This window comes from Hoplias malabaricus, chromosome 6, assembly GCF_029633855.1.
Source record: "Hoplias malabaricus isolate fHopMal1 chromosome 6, fHopMal1.hap1, whole genome shotgun sequence".
NCBI lineage: Eukaryota > Metazoa > Chordata > Actinopteri > Characiformes > Erythrinidae > Hoplias > Hoplias malabaricus.
In genome coordinates, this window is record NC_089805.1 from 1,130,231 (window position 1) to 1,152,854 (window position 22,624).

Below are 22,624 nucleotides of genomic sequence, written 5' to 3' on the forward strand. Positions count from 1 at the left end.
ACTCTTTGCTTGTGTTGTTGTTTGTTTTGTTTGTTTCTTTATTGGTCCTTTAATGGTTTATTTTAAAAGGTTTAAATGGTTGTTATTTCAGACCCCATGTCAACGCATGGTTGCGGTGTAGAGGGAATCTCCAGGCACCACACAATTTGTATAAATTATTTCACTATTTGTTTTGAAAGATGCAACTGCAAACAATGTTTAGGTCTGTCTCCTTTCTTAATGACACACCCAACAAGAATTTAACACTCTTCAGCACTCCTTGCTGGAGAAACTTCAGACTGCAGTACATCCGTGTGCTTTATAGTAATAATAATAATAATAATAATTCAATTGCTGTTAAAACAAAATGCCTCTGGAATTCACCTGTAAATTCCTGTGAGAATCTCCATGAAGTATTGTACAATTATGCTTCTGAAAAATAGAATTCCTCATAGCAGTTTACAGTTAAAATCGAATTAAAACTATATTAATATTGTTGTGTTACTCAGTTATCAGTTCATGAGCTGCTTGATAAAGCTGCATTCTCCTGTAGGTCATTTTTATTATGGTTTAAGACCCTGTCTTGTCCTTCCTCCTCCAAACCAACGCTGGTCCAAAGCAGCGCATCTGTCCATATTTTTCAGGCTTTTAAGAGATAAAAAAAATAAAGAGATATTAAATTATAGAAATGTTCTATTCTTATTAATGCCCAAAATAACTTAAAACCCAGTAAACATTTAGCCGTTGATTCAACGTTGAAATAACGTAATGACTGCCGTCTAATCAACGTTCTCTTAAGGTTGAAAATGAAAGTTGAAAAAACGTCCAAACACAGACATTGAAAAGACGACTATTAGACGTATTTTGGACGTCCATTGACGTTATTAATTGGTCCCGAAATAAATGACTTGTATAAAACGCGTTTTGGACGTCCACTGACGTTATCAATTGGTCACCACTTAACTAACTTATTAAGATGGAATTTGGACGTTCATTGACGTTTAAAATATGTCCTTGACGGTCAGACTACTTTTAGACCTATTTTGAACGTCCAGGGACGTCCCTTGTTTACTGGGAATAATAAAATAATTGCTGTATAAATGTACTGACAACTTACATTTTACTTAAAATATATAATGTATTCAGGCATTTCACAGTAAAATGTTGGTACTCTGGAAGAAAAGGATACAATACAAAATGTCTGTAATTTAATACACTATTACAGTATAATATTGTAATTTAATAATTTTCTGTGTCTATTTGGTGATGAGTTTCACGCACAACATCCAGACAAACGTCAACTGACTAATGTTGATTCAACGTTTGTATGAAACTGTACTTGACTCTCGTTGAAACCAAAAACACAGCGGAACCGCAGGAGCTGGGCCCTTTAAATCATTGGGCGGATGAACTCCGGTGGCCGAGAGTAGAGCGCCATCTCCGGCTGGAGCACCTTTTTCGCCGATCGGGGGGTTGTTTTGGGAGCTGAGGGTCTCCTCTCACCGGTTTCAGGACTTCATTTCCCTGGAGGCAGCGCGCGGAGACAGTGGAATGACCGGAGAGAGCCGCGGGTGGAAGGTGGCAACATTCTTAAACCCCTTTTTCTCTTTTTAGGTCGCTGTAAAACACGTCCTGGTAAAACACTGCCTCGTCGTTGTCAGCGAGCCGTAATCTTCTCCGCCACACGCTTTTTAAATAGATATGAGCGGCAGCGGGCGGCCCAGGACTAGCTCGTTTGCTGACCCTCCCGGCGCTGCTTCTTCATCGGCGGGATCCGCCGCTGTCGTGGGGAGTAACACAGGAAAATCCGGGGTCTCTCAGGCCCCGGGGGCAAGCTCTTCGAATCTTAAATTGGCCAGTGAGTATACAAACCATTATTTTTGTAAATAAACAAGGTTTGAGGCGGTCTTTTAGTACTACATCTGTCGGCTAGCGTACGTTTATCTCGGTTAAAGCTGAAGGTGGCCCTTTATTCGCTAGATTTGTATTTGAATGTTCCGTTCATGCTGCATCGGTTAACTTTAAATCCTGGCTCCTCGGGCTCGTTTTACCTCAGGCTAAGATTACGGCACTTGGACAGCGAGTGTTCAAACAGTTATTCTGGCCTTTAACAAAGTTGCAAGCGGGCGTTTAAAACACAGCATCAGATTAATTCAGGAGTCCAGCGCTTGTTGAGCACAGCTGCTAATGTTAGTTGTTTATGCCCGGTAGGCTAACGCGAACTAAGGGCGTTTTCCACTGCACAGAGTATTCAAGTGTTTGGGACCGTCCTTTATCCCGTGTCCGTCGAAGCGGGACTGAATGTTCCAGATTTATATTAGGGGTAACGTGGTAACCGCGGTTACATGTTCAATATCGTTACCAAGACCTAGATAATGTTATGTATTCTCCTCTGCCGTTGGCCACATTTCGTCGGCATTATTTTTCGAGTTCAGTGTTGTTCCAAGCGAAGATAAAGTCCTTTAGAACGAATACGTGACCAAGCATTTCACCAGAATATAAATAAAATGGCAGTTTGTGCTGTTTTTGGGGTTTTACACTTACTTCATAAAGAGTTAGCTCTGAATTAAGGGAAGCTAGCTATTAGCATAGCTAGCTGACTTTGTACGCTAACGCTATTAGCACTTAAATGTAGCCTGCACAGAACCGCTGTTTTCTGGATATATATTTAGTTCTCCACGGCGGACATAGTCTTTATTCGAAAGTGCACATGGTTTGTGTAGATATAGAGAGATGGCTGTACGTTCATTACTGTGCGGCAACGCTGTATAATTTCATTCCAGTCAGGTATCGCTAAGCTAAGCTAACTAGCAGGCATTACAACTAATGTGCCATATTGGAACAGGACAGTTATCTACAGCTGTTTCCGCAGCCGTTGGAAAAAAGAAACATTCAGAACCAACGTTAGAAAAGTAACGTAATTTTAGTTACTTCTCTATTGGGCCAGTTTTATTCTTAATGTGCAGTGGATAAAAACGACCTTAGGTTAAAGCAATCAACTAGTCCACACCTCAAGCTTTGCCCGGTCAGGTTTGGTAACACAGAAAGTCATTGTTCAGGTCTTAATTCTTATTGTCTGAGTAAGCGCACTCTGATGTTTCACACTTGTCACGTTAGATTTCTAGACAAGCATTGTCTTACAATAAGTAATATCTGCCTGAGGTAATTATATCTCAGAGGAAATGTTGGATGAGCAGGTGACCACGAACTTTTGGCCTTACAGATTATTTTATGTAACACACAAACACTAAAACAGTTGCTAGGTGTGTGTCAACATTAAAGTACATTGCAATTTCAAGCTGTTTGTACAGCCCTAAATCAAAAGGAATACTATGTTAAATACAAACAAACAAACACTTGATTCTTATTTAATTGTTGGAAGTACTCGAGGTGTTTCGTGTTCTGTTCTGAGAAGTTAATTTTGTGACTGTTCAATGAAAGATTTTGGCGATACATGGTTTTTTTAGCCAGCTACAATTTGTTCATTTACATTCCTGCATTTCAGGTCTGCAGCACATTTGCAAAAAAAAAAAAAGGCTCATTAGCATGAGCCAATCAGCACCATGTGTTTTCAGTGAAAACAAAAATGACAACATCATAAAAAAAATAAATAAATAATAACTCCAGGAAATCTAGACCCTCTACAAAAACCAAAAGCAATGAAATCCGTTCACTATTAAAATATCTGCCTGAAATGGAATTACAGTTCTGCGTTAAAGCTCTGAAAACGTTTCATTAAGAGTCATTGGTCCGGATGATGGCGGAGAGAGCAATAAAGCATTAATAAATGGAGATGGTGCTTTTTTTTTTTTTCAAATAATTAATTTTGCAGAATTAATATGCTGCCGTTTTTATTTATTTGGAAACAATAAACGTTTTTATTTGGTCAATAAGTCATGATGTGGATTTGTTTTTGGAACGCTAATGGGCTTAAATGGTGGCACGGTACCAATAACGCTCATGTCAAACTTTTATCATATTTCATATCTTCACTTTATGTTCTTAAATGTATGTAAAATAGGGATGAAAGGATTATGAATTTTTTGGGCAGATACTAGCCCAATAATAATAATTAACACCTTGGAATAACTGATAATTTTATCATATTGTAATTAAAGCAAAGCTAATTACAGGGGGTCCTCGACTTACGACGTTGATCCGTTCCTACGTCGCGTCGTAAACCGATGTTCGGTGTAAGTCGGAACATATTTACGTACTGTATGTAAATAACATACTGTAAGCACTGATCCTATCCTAACACCTATCCTCCTCGGTCCCAAGCCGCGTAACCGCGTATTCTTCCGCCGCTCCGCGCACACCAAACACGAAGTTCACGTTTATGACGCAAAACCACTTACGTCGAAACAAGGCTTTATACAGTAAATGGGAGATGTGTCGTAACCAAGAAACATCGTAACTCGGGACTGACGTTTTAGGGTTCTATAAGCATTTGTATGTTATGTTAAGTGCACTGTAATGTTAAAAGTTCATGGACACATTCTCATCCAATCTTTCTTCTGAAATGAAGGTTGTCAGTAGGTAGTATGTAGGCACATTTGCTGCAGTACCAGATTCCTCACCTTAAAATGGCTAAGACTAGATGTTGGAATGTCTTAATTTAGGATTTTGATTGCGTTCAACCAAAGGAACATCAAGTGAGGTCCGTCACTGGTCCACATATACCACTCCGGGTCGTCCCAGAGGTGTTGACTGTTGCTTCATTTCCCCAGAGAAAACAGTTCCACTGCTACACAGCACAGTCCTCCAGGGCTTTAAACCCCTCTAGCCAGCTCTTGGCACTGAACACGTTGCCCTTAAGCAACTGCTTCAGAACATTTTAATTGTGTGTTTCTATGGAGAATATACTGGCTGTGAATGTACAATTAAACTTCAGTGTTTGCAGTGGGTAGCTAGTGGTGTCTTGAAACTTTCGGAGAGGAGGTGTATCTCTACCAGATTAAGTGTACCTGGCTTTTTAAAATTCTGTGTTAAATGTTAATACATATAAATATATTATTTCTGGATCAAATCATAAATTAGTAATTATTTAAGGCAGTGGTTCTCTAACTGTGGTCCATGGAGAGCCATTGGTGGTACGCCAAATGACATTGAATTAAACCTTTACAACATTACAACATTGATTAGGTCTGTAAGGGAATGAGGGGGCAGCATTTTCCTATTTATCTATCTATTCATCCATCCATCCATCCATTCTTCCAGGGAGGGAATGCGATCTCTTGTTTTTTGAGAATTCAATGTAAAGAAAACCCAGTTTCAGTTGCTTACTTTCCCTAAGCACAGGCTAGAGTCAGACATGAGCAATTTGATAATTGGTTGGTTTGATAACGGGTGGTGGTATTGGTCTAAAAAGTTTAGATGTTCATGACCAACTGGACTAACCACCTTCGTAGCATATGACTGCTTGGTGTATAGTTTTGGTGGTTATCTCTGTAGTCATGGCTGATTATTTTAAAGTTGGCAAAGTGTTATTTCAGTGTCCCACTGATTGTACGTTTTGAAATGTGTTTAGAGAAGCTACAAGTTCACACAAGGTCTCAGATTTAGCAACATTTACAGAACTACATTATGAAATGTAAGAGTCAAAAAGGTTTTTCTTTTTTTTTTAAATGAGTGTGTGAATATATTCTGTATGTTAGTGGATATATTATTTGCTAGTTTGACATTGTGTGAAACCGCCACGTCGAGGAGACTGTTATACTGTTCTATTATATTTGGTGTAGATGATCAAAGCTCATCAAAATCAGCAGGTTCTGATCAATTGCTTCTCTTCTCTCTAGACGTCAACATTTAGAGTTACACAAGGTCTTACTTTCCTTGACAGCAGTAAGCTATTGATTTCTCAGTGATTTAATTAGAACTGGATTTGGAGGTGAAATGGCCCACGTAGATTTCGCTAGTGCACTGGTGTGGAATGAAAAAAATGAAAATGTTTGCTGCCACTAGTTTTTGCAAATTTATTTAGGTCTCTCTTAATGACTTGTAATATTGTTTATTTAAGGGGATAAAGTACTCATTGTGCTTCACAGGGTTTGATTTACTGACACATCTGAGAAATCATTGACTTAAACGAATGCAAACTGATACTTTTTTCTACTTTTTAAGGAGGTGGAGGTGAAGTAACTACAGTGGTTGCCACCCCTGGTCAGGGTCCAGACCGTCCCCAGGAAGTGTCTTACACAGACATCAAGGTGATCGGAAATGGCTCCTTTGGTGTGGTATACCAAGCACGACTCCTTGACACTCAGGAGTTGGTGGCAATCAAAAAAGTCCTTCAAGATAAAAGGTTTAAGGTTTGTAAGTTTTAACGTATGCACTGACACATGCACGTACCCTGTTTACACTAGCCAGTAACATGCAGTACAAACACATGGTCAAATGTCTAATGTTCTGTATCCACAGCTTTCAGTCCTGTCTATCCCGTTAAACAAGTTATTTTAGGTGTTTGCATGTGTATTCAAATACATACTCACAAATGCAAATCCAGAAGAACCTTTGATACTTGTGAAGTTTGCTGTATTATTCTTTTAGCACGTCTGTCTGAATTTATTTTGTATCTGTCTTTCTGTTGTGCCTCTAATTAAAACCTGCTTAACATTTTCTTTTTTCCGTAGCATATAATATTTGAAGTGTTTTAACATCTCCGTTGCAAAATGTCTTGCAAGGCGTTATACACACCCTTACCTGGGCCTTCACACCGGCCTGATATAAACATTTAAACACTTACCTATTGCATGATTTAATCAGTATCTCTATCTGAACCGTTAGTTCTTATCCCCCTGGAGTGTGAGGTCTTTGAGCCTGTCTGAGGTGATCTGACATGCCTTGATATTTTTAACAGATTTCACCTACCTAAAAAAGTTTGTTCCCAAAAAGCTACACATGCTAATATTCAGCACAAATAACGTGAGAGAAGTCTGTATGTCATTAATCTGTTTTTTTAAATTAACTCTAAACATGGACTTCCCAAAAACCTATTTTCTAAGGTACTAAGTCGACCCTTTAAGGTTTCTGGGATATGTTTATGATGTTTCTAGGATAAAAATTCACCAAGTTGCACAGGTTCTGATTTAATCCACCGTCGGGAGCACAGACTCCAGAGGGTTAATAGTTTATATGCAGTAGACGTCTTTGCATGAACGGCAGGAAGTGATTTAACCAATAGGATCCCTGAGACACTCTTATACAGACTGTTTTGTGTTATGATCACTCAAAATAATTTCATCTGATAAATCACAAGGAGGAAAAAAACGGCTAGATAAGTCAAACATTACTCAATTCATTTATTATAACTCTTAACACTCTTCACGTGTAATTCATGAAATACAAAATAGCGAAAGCATCATGAAGGGCCTCCTCGAAGTTGTTTATTTGCATATCACAAGCCACTGCTACTGCCTTGAGTCGAATAGTGACTGTAGACACGCTTCTACCAGCTGCTCTCTGTTGAATGACCCACTGTTCTATGTTGTCCTCTAACTTTGGCCATCTCGCTTTGTCTTCTTGACTTGGCGCAGGTCATCACCTGGCTTCTTCCATTTACGTGCCATTGATTCGTTAATATTAAATTCTCTCGCAGCTGCTCTATTTCCATTTTGATCGGCGTGACTGATAGCCTTTAGCTTGAATTCTGCATCGTAAGCATGTCCCTTCACAGAAGCCATTTTGGGGTTATTAAATGCTCACAACAATGTTACGGTACCTATATGTCAAGGCATAACATGTCTTACTCCGCGAGGCGAATAAATACTCCGTTCAGCTGAGCGGCTTCGTAATTAGGTCAGTAAACACAGCAAAATACAATACTCACTTCCCAAATCCTCCTGAGACTGAAGTCGGCTTTTAATTCACCTGTGTCCCGCTCCACCTTAAAGGGTACAGTAGGCGCCATGTACCTGCCGCACTCTTTAATGTGGATTGGAAAGCTAACTTTCTTTGTGCAGTCTATGAGGAGCGAGTATTTTATTCTTATTTTTATTTTTAGAGCTGTGAATATCCACTGGTGATGGACTTAAAACTTATTGTACTTTGTTACCAACAGGCGTCGCAGCGCTGAATGTTTTTTATTGTTCTGTTAATCCACAGGACAATAAGAGAACCACATGACAGTCACCTTGGAGCACTTTGATACTGAGGTTGAACAGTTTGCAAAAAAAAAAAACTTGTGAGAATTCATTAGTACGCTTAAGTTTAAAGCTGTTTGGAGAAGACTCTAACATTAGCTGCTATCAAGCTGCTATCGATCTCTCTCCATAACGTAAGCATCACATACTACAGACTTTGGGATATATTTATATTCTTTTGTAAAAATGTCTAAATTAACACAACCACATTTCCAAAAAAGAGGGGTTTTTTTTGCAATGCAAAATGTAAATAAATAACAGAAGGCAATGATTTTGCAGTCATTAGAACCTACATTTAATTGAAAAATGTACAAAGGTAAATGTTGAAAATGGGAAAGTGTATTGTTTTTTGAAAAATATGTTAATTTTGATCCGAGCGGAACTTTAAAAAAATGGGATGGGGCATCAAAAGAGTGGTAAAGTAGTCTGTGACATGATTGGGTTTTAAAAAGTTTACTTCTGAAAGACTTTGCCTCTCTGAAATTAAGACGGTCCAAGATCAGTCTCAAGAGGAGAGTGATGATCCAGTTGTGTTCAAAGGAAGTATTGGAACAAAACATTGATGCTTCTATCCAGATTTTGGTTCTTCCAAAAATCTAAAAATGTTGCTGCTTTTCCTCCCAATCTTCCTCCTCTCGTCTGTGACCCAGAAACTGATCTTGTGACACCATCTTGACACCTGTCCAAATATGTAAGGAGACAAAAGAAGCAGCTTAATTGTGGATTTTAATTGGAGGAAACACAAGGGTATGCTACCAGTAAAGTCTTTTAAAGATTCTGGAGTGACATCACTGAGTGCACGCCCAGAGAATACATGGATCTAGAGGAGGAAACACAACTGTAACTCCTAATCACATATATGAAGCAGGTATAAGCAGATACGCAATTACAAATGAGGATTTAATCCTACTTAGATCTACCTTCACAACATATTTAACAGTATGAGGTTTATTGCCAAGAAGCTTTGTTACAACAAAGAAATAATCTTTCCTTCCTTTTTGTGCTATGTGTAGTTTGTGTGGATCTACATTTTGCCCAGTGTCACTACTTTTCTGGAGGTTGGAGTTGTAGTTTTTGGTGTCATGTGATTTCTAAAGTGTAAGCTCACTTCTCCCAAAGAGACAGCATCAAGGGGAAATGTAAATGCCTGTGTAACGTGACCTGTTGGTCTTTTGTAGAATCGAGAGCTCCAGATCATGAGGAAGTTGGACCACTGTAATATAGTGAGACTACGGTACTTCTTTTACTCCAGTGGTGAGAAGGTAAGAATGGGAAGCACATACTCACATTTGTGTTTATGTATATATTTTTAATGGCTTTACATAATATTTTGTTGGCTTTGATGTGAATATATATACAGTGGAGATCATAATTTAAAATTTCACATTATACTAGCAGGAAGAGAAAAGATGTAGTTAAAGCTTGTTTAATAATTTAAAAGCATTGCACAAATATAAAAGAAAATTAAAATGAAATTTGAAAAAAAGGGGGGGGGGGCTGAAAGTCACAGAACACTTGAGGATACTTCAGTTATTGATTTGAATCTGGCACTTGGTGCTAACTTTTTTAAATTATCTAACAAACCTGATTTGTCTGGCACCATTCATTATCATTTTGCAAGGGGGGGGGCAGGTAATTGGAACCCTGTGACAGCCGGTCCTGTAGATGAAGGTTGAATTTTAATCCTTAAAAAAAGATACTCTGATAAAGTAAGATATATGTGCAAGAGGTTTGGACGATACAGGGACTTTGGATACGGAAATGCTTCACTTTGAACAGCTGGAATTGCTCACAGATTGAATCAAGTGTGTGCGAGTGTGTGTCTGTCAACAACAGGAAGAACCAAAGATATTATTTATATAAGATATTTTTTGCTGAAGGGTGTACAGTTTGTGTATCCATACAGTCACGTAAACACTCAGTCATCAATAAGGACATGAGGCTGAAACCCTGTTGTTTGCACACTTCTTATTTCCTCCACTGGGCACATGGGGGAAGAACATCGCACACGGAATTAAAGAAGCGATAGCAACTCATAGCTAGTGTAGTGATTGCCGCAGTCACAGAATCCAAGTGGGTGCTGCACATTGGTGGTGGTTAAGACGGCTCCCTAATGTCCGAAAGAGTGCTAAGTGCTTTTGTGTTTCTAGAAGAAGTGCTATGTAAAGGTGCTTGTCCACTGCATGGTATTGGCTCAGCGCAGCTTGACATGATTCTCCCTGCTCACTACAGCAAACTTTTTATTTTTATTTTTTGGTGGTGGGGGGGACAGAGTCGTGCCACACTTCTCACAGATCAGCAGGGTTTTTAATCATTGTTGCAGGTCCAACTCTGGAGTTTATTGTCAGCCACAGATTTAATGAGCATTTGAACTTCTTCAAAAGACCGCAGCATAAATGTACAAGCTGCAATTTGTTCTAATCTGGTCTCTACTGTAAACCGAGTAATGATTGAGTTACCTGTACAGTTTGTACACCCACTGACTGATTCACATATACAAAAAGACACCAACTGGGAGCATGATCAGAAAAGTGTTACTTGCTTCATTTAGGCTACAGGCTAGTTAGAGTTAGTCAGATTTAATTTTATATAAATTGCATAAACATCTATTCAACACACAGATACACAAATCCATACCACAGCTTTGAAACCACCGTTTATATAGAGGTGATTGTTGCTGAATATTATCCTGCCTATATGTAATGATGCATGTTATCGGAATAATAATGTTATTGGCAAATGTTACTTAAGCAAAATATTTACCATCAGTGTAGGTTTATATTTAATCAATATGTCCACTGATATATTATGACGTATTTGTTGTTCTTGCTGAAATAACGTCTGCAGTTCATTTATTTCACGGTTTACAAACTGCAGCATTTATAATTCTTTATTTCTATTACATTCTAATTCAGTTGTTTCTACAACAGTTTGCATATCAGCAGATGTTTATATGATAAAAAATTGAATGCAGTCATTGGCGCATATATTGGTACGTCTTTACGTACTGTTGGTTGTAGTTTGTACCACATTGCTGCAGGTCACGTGGCCTTAGTAAAACTACATAGTGCATCCATGCTTATGACATTCATACTTGTACAGATTTAGCTGTTGTATATCTGGCAGTAGACAAAGGAACCTTTTCATGAGGCTACTTTGAATGCTACTAACGTAACACTCTAAACGTTGTGGGTAGAAAAAGTATGGTTCATTTAGCGTGTTTTATTACTGTGAAGAGGCAGAGAAGTATAGAGGGAAGTAGAAATGCTGTCTGGTCATCAACTTTGAACGGACTGGAAAAGTTCTTGTTATTAAGGACTTTTGAAAGAACTGTATGATGCCGGTGTAGGCAGGTTTACTCTGCCACGGCTGCCTGACAATGTTGAAGAGCTTTATGAAGGTGATAAGACTCGATATTTGGCACTCACTAGTTATTTAAAATGAATGTGTTACGTGATGCTGTAATTTTTGTTTACATGAACTGAGGAGCAAATTGATTTATACTTGGCCACTGTTTCCTCTAGATTTTAATTAATTTATTTATTTATTGCAGCAGTGGTAGGCAAAATTTAATTAAAAACCAAAGAAAAATACATGCAATACACAAATTTAAATAAAATAAATAAAATCACACAACCAGTAAGCACTTTTAAAATAGTGTAGTAGCCACAACAAACCTTTACATATTTTAGAACCAGAAAGATTTTTTTCCTTTCAGAGCATAACAAAAACCCTAGAAGGGCGGCACAGTGGCGCAGCAGGTAGTGTCGCAGTCACACAGCTTCAGGGACCTCGAGGTTGTGGGTTCATGTCCCGCTCCGGGTGACTGTCTGTGAGGAGTGTGGTGTGTTCTCCCTGTGTCTGCGTGGGTTTCCTCCGGGTGACTGTCTGTGAGGAGTGTGGTGTGTTCTCCCTGTGTCTGCGTTGGTTCCCTTTGGGTGACTGTCTGTGAGGAGTGTGGTGTGTTCTCCCTGTGTCTGTGTGGGTTTCCTCCGGGTGACTGTCTGTGAGGAGTGTGGTGTGTTCTCCCTGTGTCTGCGTGGGTTTCCTCCGGGGGACTGTCTGTGAGGAGTGTGGTGTGTTCTCCCTGTGTCTGCGTGGGTTTCCTCCGGGTGACTGTCTGTGAGGAGTGTGGTGTGTTCTCCCTGTGTCTGCGTGGGTTTCCTCCAGGTGACTGTCTGTGAGGAGTGTGGTGTGTTCTCCCTGTGTCCGCGTGGGTTTCCTCCGGGTGACTGTCTGTGAGGAGTGTGGTGTGTTCTCCCTGTGTCCGCGTGGGTTTCCTCCGGGTGCTCCGGTTTCTTCCACGGTCCAAAAAAAACCAACACACACGTTGATAGGTGGATTGGCGACTCAAGTGTTCATAGGTGTGAGTGTGTAAGGGTGTGTTGCCACATTGTGCCCAATGATTCCTAGTAGGCTCTGGACCCACCGCAACCCTAAACTGGACAAGCAGTTTCAGACAATGAATGAAAGAATGAATGAATGAAAAACCCTAGATAAAATGTTACTTGGGTATCTTCCACTTCTTTGGGAAATATTTTAACAAACTCATCTGAAAATTATGTATAGAGCTGGGGACTAATTGCTTTGATGTAATAGTTATGAGATTAAATAACTATAAAATAAATGTAATTGTAATCTGTTACACTTCAAAATGTTGGTGATTAACAGGGGTTTACACCTAATCACATATTTATTCCCCTGTTGATGAATTAAAAAAATAACTTAATTGCATAACTGTGATTAATCACACTTTCTTAAGACTGAAGCTTGTAATAGAGGGATTTTTTTAATTTAAGATAAAAGAATCAGTGTAAGAACAACACAATAAACACAAATTATGTTAGTATTTAATACTTTAATTGCAACAATTTTCTGTGATAAATCACAATATAAAATACTAGTAATTCTTTGTATGGGGAGGAATAAAACAAACACAGTACCAGTCAAATATTTGGACACGCCCCCTAGGAGGAGGGTTTCCTTTGTTTTGGCCCATTTTCCACATGTGGTGAATGTACAGTACCAGGAAAGTTTGGATTGAATGAGCGTTAAATTCTCATTCAATGGTTTTACTTTGTTTTTTTGTTTTTTTCTACATTGTAAATGAATATGGAAGACTTTAAAACTATGATAGAACACACATGGAATTATGTAGTAAACAAACCAGAACGTTTTGTACTTTTAGATTCTTCAAAGTGACCACATTTTGCTTTGATGAGAGCTTTGCACTCTCTCCGTTCTCTCAGTCGGCGTCATGAGGTCGTCGCCTGGAACAGTTTTCAGTGAACAGCTGCGGTCTGAGTAAAGTGTTAATTTGTAGAACTACTCGGCGTCTAAATGTGTTTCAGGCCATAACTTGGGGTGTGCAGAGGTAGGGGCTGGTACACAGTTCTATAGAGTGAATAGCCCTATTCCGCTAATGACTAATGAAAAGATGTGTCTAAACTTTTGACTGGCACTGTACATGTAAAAGTTAGTGAAGTAAACGTGACAAACCGGATAGAGGACTCTTTCCAGGCTTTATTCATTAGGCAGTGTTGGGTAAACTGGTTTTATTCTCAGATTTACACTATTCTCTTGATTAAGTGTTTTATTGAAACATGTATTTCACAGAAAGATGAGGTGTATCTGAATCTGGTCCTGGACTTCGTGCCAGAAACTGTGTATAGAGTGGCGCGGCATTTTAACAAAGCCAAGACCATCATTCCTATTATTTATGTGAAGGTAAGAACAGCTGCCATTACTCTTTTTGAGTCGCTTACTGTGTGGGATGTGGCAAGTATTTACCAATGAAAACGGGGTTCTTAAAATGCAATTGAATTAAAAATAGAATCAATACAATGCATGTATATTAAGTGTGATTATTGATGTGTTATTTGATGAATACATTTTGATTTGATAAAATGCCTGCACTGAGTGAAGGTGGAAATAACACGTTTGAAAAATGAAAGATGATTACAATGCATACACTTTCTTACTTGTTTATACATCATTTAACAAAAGCCATTTTTGTTTGAGCTAAATGTCAGCTATAGATTTATGACTGCCTGTATTCTCTCCATGAATTGCAGAAACATTCAGAGTTTTTTCGGACTTTGAGTTGTTCCACAGCTGCCACGTTTTCAGTGCACTCTCTTAATACCAGCTTGGGAAACTTTGATTGGTTGTGTTTTCATGTACATCTTATACTGAATAGATTAGCATATGTTTTTTAAATAATTACAGCATGGTGAAAAAGAGGTTTGGGGCAATTCTTGAGAGTGAGCACAGGCAGAACTCTGTAGGTGACATTTAGGGCCAAAGCCAGAAGTTTAAAAACTGATTGAGTAAAAAGATGAAAACAAAGCAAGTAACAAAAATGGCTTTAGATGTATGATGAATGATTATGATTATGATTTGTTTCGCACACACAATCACAGTCCTTTTGAATTGTATTTTTAAAAACATTTTCAACTCAATCATATGTGAATCAGCCTATTTTTATTACCGTTCTCTCTCCCTCTCAGGTCTATATGTACCAGCTGTTCCGCAGTCTGGCCTATATTCATTCCCAAGGTGTGTGTCACAGAGACATTAAACCACAGAACCTGCTGGTGGACCCAGAGACGGCTGTGCTCAAGCTGTGTGATTTTGGCAGGTGGGGAAATGTTAACTTTTCTATCCACTTTCAAGTCCACGTTTTTTTTTTATTTTAATGATTTGATGATTTACGTGCTAGTGTGCATGCCACTGCCAAACTTACGATCACACTGGTTAGTTTCTGGTTGCAGGCCAGATAATAGTCCACTACCTGTACAATGCTTGATTACATTCTCTGCTAGGGCGGACTGAAATGGAAGTACATTGAGAGAACACCTTGGATTCATTCTTACTGTTCTTTTAAATAAAGGTCTCATATCTTGGCTTTATACCATGGCATATCCAATACAGGACAGCATTTTAAAATTGAATGACTGTCAAATATTGACTGTATGACATAGAGATCTTTTTAAAGAGACCCATTTTATACAAATAGCTGTTATCATTGGTATTAAGAGTCCTAAGTATTGTACAATTCCTTGTACAATACTGACCTTGTAGTTAAACTATACTTTAATTACTGAATGTGAACCGAATATTTGTCATTGGATCTACTGGCACTTTTCCACTGCATGGTACCTACACTTCTCGACTCGTCTCATTGTTCCAGGTGAGGGACTAAACCTGTAAGACAAAATGCAGACATCCAGCACTAAATAGCATTTGTGCTATTAAATTTGTAAAATCTCCAAGCTAAACAAGAGATCACATTTGTTTTCATCTGACTCTCAACGAGAGCTCGTAAAACTACGCTATGGTCTTTTGAATAGGTATTTATTCCCAATGAAAAAATCCAGCGAGAGCTGGACAGTGCAACAAGGAACGATTAAACTCTACGGATCTGTCTGAACTCATACGTGGCTGTGTTCAGTGCCAAGAACAACAACAACACAAATACATGGTGTAAACCAGGCTACATTTTTGGATGGGAACATTGGAAGTGGAAAACGAACCAGCTACCAGGGACCAAAATGCAAATGGAGTCTAGTAGTGTAGATACAACGCAGTGGAAAAGCACCATAAGTCGTTTATCTCTAGTGATGCCAGCTGATTACGCAGTAATGCAGATGTGTCACTCATGTAAAGCTCTAGGTATTAGAGCATATAATGGCAATCTAGTGGCTCTTCCAAATAAAATCTAAAGGACTAGCCTGCCTTTGCGCCAAAAAAAATTAGGGGTACTACATTATGGGTGGGTTTCCCAGACTGGGATTGAACATAGTCCTGGACTACACAGCATTTGGTATTGAGATTTATCCATTAAAAGGAGGATACAGTCCAGGACTAGGCTCAGTGCCTGTCTGGGAAACCACCGCTATGAACCGTAGTGGTCCATTTACCAAAATTGTACAAGGCTGAATCTGAGAGACGTGACACAAGTTAATGCATATTTCTCAATTTTATCATTAAAGGTGACACATTTGGATATTAGATTTTACATTTGTTGTGATTTGACACTAAGGCGACATGGCAGTGAAATCTTGCAGTTGTCTGTGTGCTAATATTTTGTTTACTTTTGATTTTGTTTGTTTTGAATGAAGATATTTTGTCTGGAATATGGTGTTAAATAAAGTATTTAAACATATTCCCTCTCATACAGCGCAAAGCAGTTGGTAAGAGGCGAGCCCAATGTCTCCTACATCTGCTCACGGTATTACCGTGCCCCTGAGCTCATATTCGGGGCGACTGACTACACCTCCAACATAGATATTTGGTCTGCCGGCTGTGTACTGGCTGAGCTGCTGCTGGGACAGCCCATTTTCCCCGGAGACAGTGGCGTAGACCAGCTAGTGGAAATCATCAAGGTAAAGGGGTTACTTCCAAACTCTTTTGGTATGAGATGTTAAGAGAGGGATAATTTTAAAGAAGAGTTTATAAATGTTGAGATATACAGTGGTGGAACGGTTGCTTTTACAGGTCTTAAACAGTGCCTTTAAAAACAAATTGAGAAAGACTGTACAACTTTGTTTTAGTGGAATGTGCATTTGTAACTTGGCACAGCCACAAACACTTCTTACGTACTCACACATACTCAGATATGTCATTTTGATTTGTCTACATGCAGACATTAACCTGGTCAGAAAATGTGCCATATTTAACAAAGCTTGAAAGATATACATCTTTATTGGAATTGTTCTCAGGTGCTGGGAACACCAACAAGGGAACAGATTCGAGAAATGAACCCCAACTACACAGAGTTCAAATTCCCACAGATCAAGGCACACCCTTGGACAAAGGTAAAGGACACTGAATGTCGAAATATTGTTTTTTTTAACTAGAAAACTAGAATTAAAAAATTTTGCAAATTTTACTGGAAATATTTATTTGTTTTCCTGTTTTTTTTAAGGTGTTTAAGCCACGTACCCCTCCTGAGGCTATCGCTTTGTGTTCCCGGCTGTTGGAATACACACCAGTGACCCGTCTCTCTCCGCTCCAGGCCTGTGCTCATGCCTTTTTTGATGAGTTGCGTCAGCCCGGCACGCGCCTGCCTAGCGGCCGCGAGCTCCCTCCGCTCTTTAACTTCACCACGACTGGTTAGTTTGTTGTGCCCTAGCAGGAACGCATCACAGATAGTCCGGGGTTTTTTTTTGTTTTTGTTTTTTTGTTTTTCTACATCTATTTCCTCTTTTTTTCTGTTATTACAGAGTTGTCTATTCAACCTCAGCTAAACTCCACCCTCATTCCACCTCATGTCCGTGCACAGACTACGTCCTCGTCACACGGTAATGATGCCATCCGCCATCCTGCTCCAGATAGGCTTTAAAAGCTGAGGTTAAAGCAGTGAGTGACAGCCATTGCTATGTGCGTTTTATTTGTTGCTTGTTCATTTATTGACTGATCTCACAAAGTGAACATCCTCCTAATCTCTCTCTCTCTCTCTCTCTCCTCTTTTACCCTCATTCTTTTTCCTCAGATGGTTCTGTACAGCCGAACTCAACTCTGACCAACAGCACCTGAAGCACTGACTCAAACAGACATACACACAGTATCTGAGCCACCTCCTCAGTACACAATCACAGAAACGTACTTGCACACTTACCTCATACATGGTTCCTCATCCCTGTTAGCTCTCAAATTACCGAGAGAGGAAAAAAAAAAAGTAAATGCTCATACACTCATTTAGTCATTCAGGTTTTTTCTTTGACATTTCAGTGTCTTCAGTGATGGTTGTGTGCTATTTGTAATGATTAGGGAGGTCTACAACTACTACTGATCCAGTTCTGTAAGCTACACACACATTCACACCACACACACACTGTTTTTTCTGGTAAAATTGGTTCCTCTACATCCATTGTTTTGGAATGAGTGTCCTGACTGGCTACTTCTGTTATAACAGTGCTCATAACGAAGGTTATCGTCGTTTTAACAGAGCTCTATCCCTGGGATTTACAGGGATTTAAAATAATTGATTTAAGTGGCAGGAGGGGCAGGTCCTCTGCCTAATTTTCTTTTTTTTATGTGACTTTTTTAAAGTATTTTAATTTATTTTTCTGCACCTTTACTAAGGAAAGATGCTTCAGCCAGCAAAGTACCTCCCTTCAGTGCTCTGTTCACGCGGAGTGATTAAATGCAAGAGATTTTAAGCGCTGATCTGGTTTTAAAGACTATTGAAATAGTTATGTAATTTTTTTTTTTTTTGATAATTATTATTATTAAATTATACGTTTAAACATTTTTAAATGGATATACTTCTCTCTTCCTTCTGTATAATTCTGAAGTCTGGAACTGGAGGTGCGTTTGAAATGGGTGACAGCCTGCTGCTAGCAGTCTGCTGTATATCTCCGCATATACAGCAGAGTCTTAAAGGCCATGACTGTGACAGGTGCATTGTTTTAATTCTGCTAATGTGTAAAACAACTTGGCTAGACCTGTGGAGATGTCTTCTGAGCTTTATATATGTTTTAAAGAAGGGAAAAAATATAGGGTGTACGTTTTCTTTTATAAATGCATTGGTCTGTGTTTTGCTTCTGTATGTTCATGTAAAGTGATCACATTAGGATTTCAGGCATTATACTCTAGCAGTCAGTTCCTGTTAAAGCTTGAGGGATCCGAGCGGGTGCATGTGTGTTTGAATAAAAGGGTTGCAAAGAATAATAAAAGAAAAAAGAAAAGGCCTCATCCCACCAGTTCTGGAAGGGTTTCTCAATGGTTGCTTTAGTTTAGGAAGAAGCCCATCTACTTCTGTCCCGACACTTCTCCTGGATTTAAGGGATTATTTGTATTTTGCCGTGAGACGCAGCAATAGTCAATAGACGTATAGAATAGAACATGTGGAGTGAATATAAATCAAAACTGGGCTTGTAGTTACGTAGTCTCCCAAAGGAAGAGGACTGATCTGATTTGACTCATCTGTTATTGTCTCTGAGTTGTAGGATCTTAGATCGACACTTCTTCCGTGAGGCGCCCACTTGTATTTGACATGCATCTTGGAAGACACAGGTATGTCTCTGAGATTTAATGAGATCTGATCACACAACCTACCTTCAGAAGTGGTCAGGGGCTAATATGGCCATAGTATTTGTAGCATACGCCAAATGATTTATGTTGTGTCCTCGAGGGTTGAAGGACCACTTTTAATCAGTAATATTACAGTAATGTTTTTTTTTATTTTTTTTTTCTCTTTGTATGTTTGAAACAGCCTTTGCATGGACACACAGGGCATTTCTGTGTGGTAAATGGGGACAGTACCTATCATGTTGTTAGAAATTCCATTCACACGGCCACTGGAAAATAGACATGGTGTAAAAGATTTGCTCGATTCGAGTGTGAAAATGACCTCCAAATCTTTAGGAACACAGGCACTTGTAAGACCTTTTGTTACTGTTGAGGTGATAGTGAGCCTGTCCTGTCCAAACATCTGTCTGCTTCCTCCTCTTTACTAAAGAGAAAATGCCTCAGACTTTGGTGGTGAAGTCATGTTTTCTCTTTAAAAATGAATTCTGACCTGTGAAGCTCTCGTGATAATCTTTTATATTATTTTTTTGTTTTGTAGTCCCTCGTTTCCTCATGTTTTAGAGTGGGAATGACTTTGACAAGGTTTGATCCACCCGTCCTTGTGTTTTTTTTTTTTTATGTACATATTGAAATTGTACTTTATTTTCCCCTGTCCATCTCTCTTGGGGCACCTATACGAACTTTTATTTATTGCTTTCCTCTGATCAGTGTGCCCCTGGTTACACCCCCACCCCCTTATTTTGTGCAATGTAATCCTGTTTAAAGATGTACTGTACTTGGGTCCAAAGCCTTGGCACCTGAAATCAACTTACAAATTCAAAATGGGAGTGACCATTTGAAGAATGATTCGTTTTGGACAACTGTATTGTATTGCATATATGTAACTTGTTGCTACGAGGTACATGTCAATCTTCCTTGTTGTCTGTGACATTCTGTCTTTTCTTTAAAAAATTGACACTTGGACATAAAGACATTCTGAATTGTGCTCTGACAAAAACATGATCCGATGTTCTTGGTTTCAATGAGTAATTAAAATGGCCAATCCCCAGTTATACATCTCCCTTCATGAAAGTGTGCAAAGTGTAGCCTACTTGGGTGTCTTGGGTTGATGTGACAGATCTGGGCAGTTTCCATTCTCCTCCATTACATGTAGAGGTCCAGTGGTAAATTAGTGGCTGGTGTCATGTCTGTAAGGAAGCATGTGCTCTCCTTTACTTTCCCAGGTTGGTAGCATGGTGTGTGATTTGGGGGTGGGGGCAAGCGAAGGGGTTAACTTGGTAACGATAACTATTTGGAGAATTTTTTTTTATTTTTTTTTTTAAATGTTGTTTGTCTTTAAGGGAACAGTCTTTCAAATGGAACCAGCTGCTTGAAATGTTTACACTGGATTAAAAAAGGGTGTAACTGGTCAAAGATGAGCCGCCTACGTGATGTCAAATCATCTACATAATTTATTTTTCATGACGTTTTCTTCTGTGAAAACTACTCTTTAATATTCTCCCATATTTGTCTGTTCTAAACATTTGTGTGTGTTTTTTTTTAACACTTCCATGTGATCAGACATCAGTTGTATGTCAGACATTTGGGTTGAGAAGAATGCTCAATACATGCAATTGTGAACTCCTCTAAATTCATCTAAGGCATGACTTTGACTAGATTTGTATTTTTAATTTTTTTTCTTCATTTATTTTCTACAGATGTGTACAAACATGCAATTTGCATTATAAAGACAACATGATGTTGGGGATGAAGTCTCTTTTCATTCTCTTCTTTATGATTTTGCTCAGCATCAGGAACCCTCCAGACTGCCCCCCCGTTTAACCCCCCCTTTTCTTATCTAGGTTGGATGGTTTGGCATGAATGTTGATAACAGAGATAGATGAAGACAATCTTTATTGTTCATATGAACTGAACTCATTTAATAAAGTGAAAAGTGAAGTGGAGAACATCTGCATTAGCTAGTGTGAATGTTTAAGCTTCTATGAAATGCTTTTTCATCACATACGAGGGATTTATACTTTGCTACACACTCAAAGAAAAGTACAACAGTGGTTTTAAAATCCAGTTCTGTTCCCTATATGTACAGTACATTTTTTTTCTCCAGAAGAAGGGAATATGTGTAAGATTTCATTAGAGAATTGTGTAAAATAGAAGATTAAATTGGGTGTGAAATCAATACAATTTTAAAATCCACAAATAAAATAGAATATGGTACAATTTAAGTTTCCTAACTAATGATACAGAATGTGTTTCCCTTGAAGGTACCGCCACGGTGACAGTTTTTCTGATGGTGTTCGCTGAAGTATTTGGGATGGTTTAAACTATACCTGACTTTTACAAAAATTTATTAGTACTTTTATTTTTTAAAAACACTTTTTTACGCTTTGTATTTTCATTGAAATTTTAAAATGCTGGTTAACCATCTTAATGTTCTATTTGTGTTTGGTTAAACCTTGTGCATTTTAGTTTAACAGCTCATCTCATTCGAACATGTTAGAAATCAACATGGATTTTCACAATATTGAAGACTGGTTGTTGTTTTTTTGTGCATAGGTCTGCATTTAACCCGTCTGTGGCAGTAAACACATGTAGGCGTGGGCATATGCACTCAAATACAGAGAGCAGTGGGCAGCCACTCAGTGCCAGGAGAGCATTATGGTGGTAAGGTGTTTAAGGGCACTTCAGCATTAATGTCCCTGCCAGTTGTGGGGCGAATGACAGGGTAAAACTGTGCTAACAAAATATGCGGTGCAACAGATTTACTACTTGTTATAATCGTAGAGCTATGCAATTAACCTCTGTTAAATGGAGTTGAGAAATCTTGCTGTAAGAGAAATACCACATGGTCAATGTTTGTAGACTTGCTCTCATTCAAAAATGATAAAATTCAGGGTGACTAGGCCGTTTGACTGCTTTGTGCTGGGAGAACTGGGTAAACTGCTGTAGATTGCTTAGATCCAATGTTATATTAAATGTTCAAAAGCCATTTTTTTTCTAAAATGCAATAAAACAATCTGTTAACTCATGATCATTTATTTAACTGACAGATTTACAGTGAATTTACTATTAAACTAACTTACAACTTTTTAAAAAATTGATGCCTGCGATACACTCAAAAGTAGCTGACACAAGGGCAGAATAAAACTGAAGAAATTGGGGTTAGGGCCAGGGTTATGTTTGTGAGACAACTGTTGAAACAAAGAATTTTCAAAAATTAAGGCCTGAAAGATCAAATGAATCCAGTGAAATTTCACTCAGAGTGTGGAAAGGCTGGAAAGAGCTGCTGAATATCGTCGACGTCCATGCATCTCCACAATAGCAACTTTACAGAAGTAAAATAAATAACCTTCAATGGAAGTAATGTTAAAATTGTATTCCAAGTGTTGCTGAAGCATTTCTGTCGGTCCATTCATCATGAAATTGTCACACATGATGGACAGCAGCCATGTTAAAATTATGTGGTAACC

General features: G+C 38.6%; 1 protein-coding gene across 3 annotated transcripts; it reads left to right on the forward strand.

The window, feature by feature from the left end:
* Positions 1 to 1,434: 1,434 nt before the first annotated feature.
* gsk3aa (glycogen synthase kinase 3 alpha a) lies at positions 1,435 to 22,135 on the forward strand. 3 transcript variants are annotated; one of them, XM_066674286.1, is made up of 10 exons: positions 1,435 to 1,837; positions 6,103 to 6,290; positions 9,299 to 9,382; positions 13,737 to 13,847; positions 14,630 to 14,760; positions 16,303 to 16,507; positions 16,844 to 16,939; positions 17,050 to 17,236; positions 17,348 to 17,504; positions 17,617 to 22,135. In XM_066674286.1, the coding sequence occupies exons 1-9, from the start codon at positions 1,681 to 1,683 to the stop codon at positions 17,464 to 17,466; spliced, it is 1,278 nt and encodes a 425-aa protein (XP_066530383.1). In that variant the 5' UTR covers positions 1,435 to 1,680; the 3' UTR covers positions 17,467 to 17,504; positions 17,617 to 22,135. The 3 variants fall into 3 exon arrangements, with proteins under 3 accessions (XP_066530383.1, XP_066530384.1, XP_066530382.1); XM_066674287.1 differs by having other exon boundaries at positions 17,348 to 17,483; XM_066674285.1 differs by having other exon boundaries at positions 17,348 to 17,425.
* Positions 22,136 to 22,624: the final 489 nt, after the last annotated feature.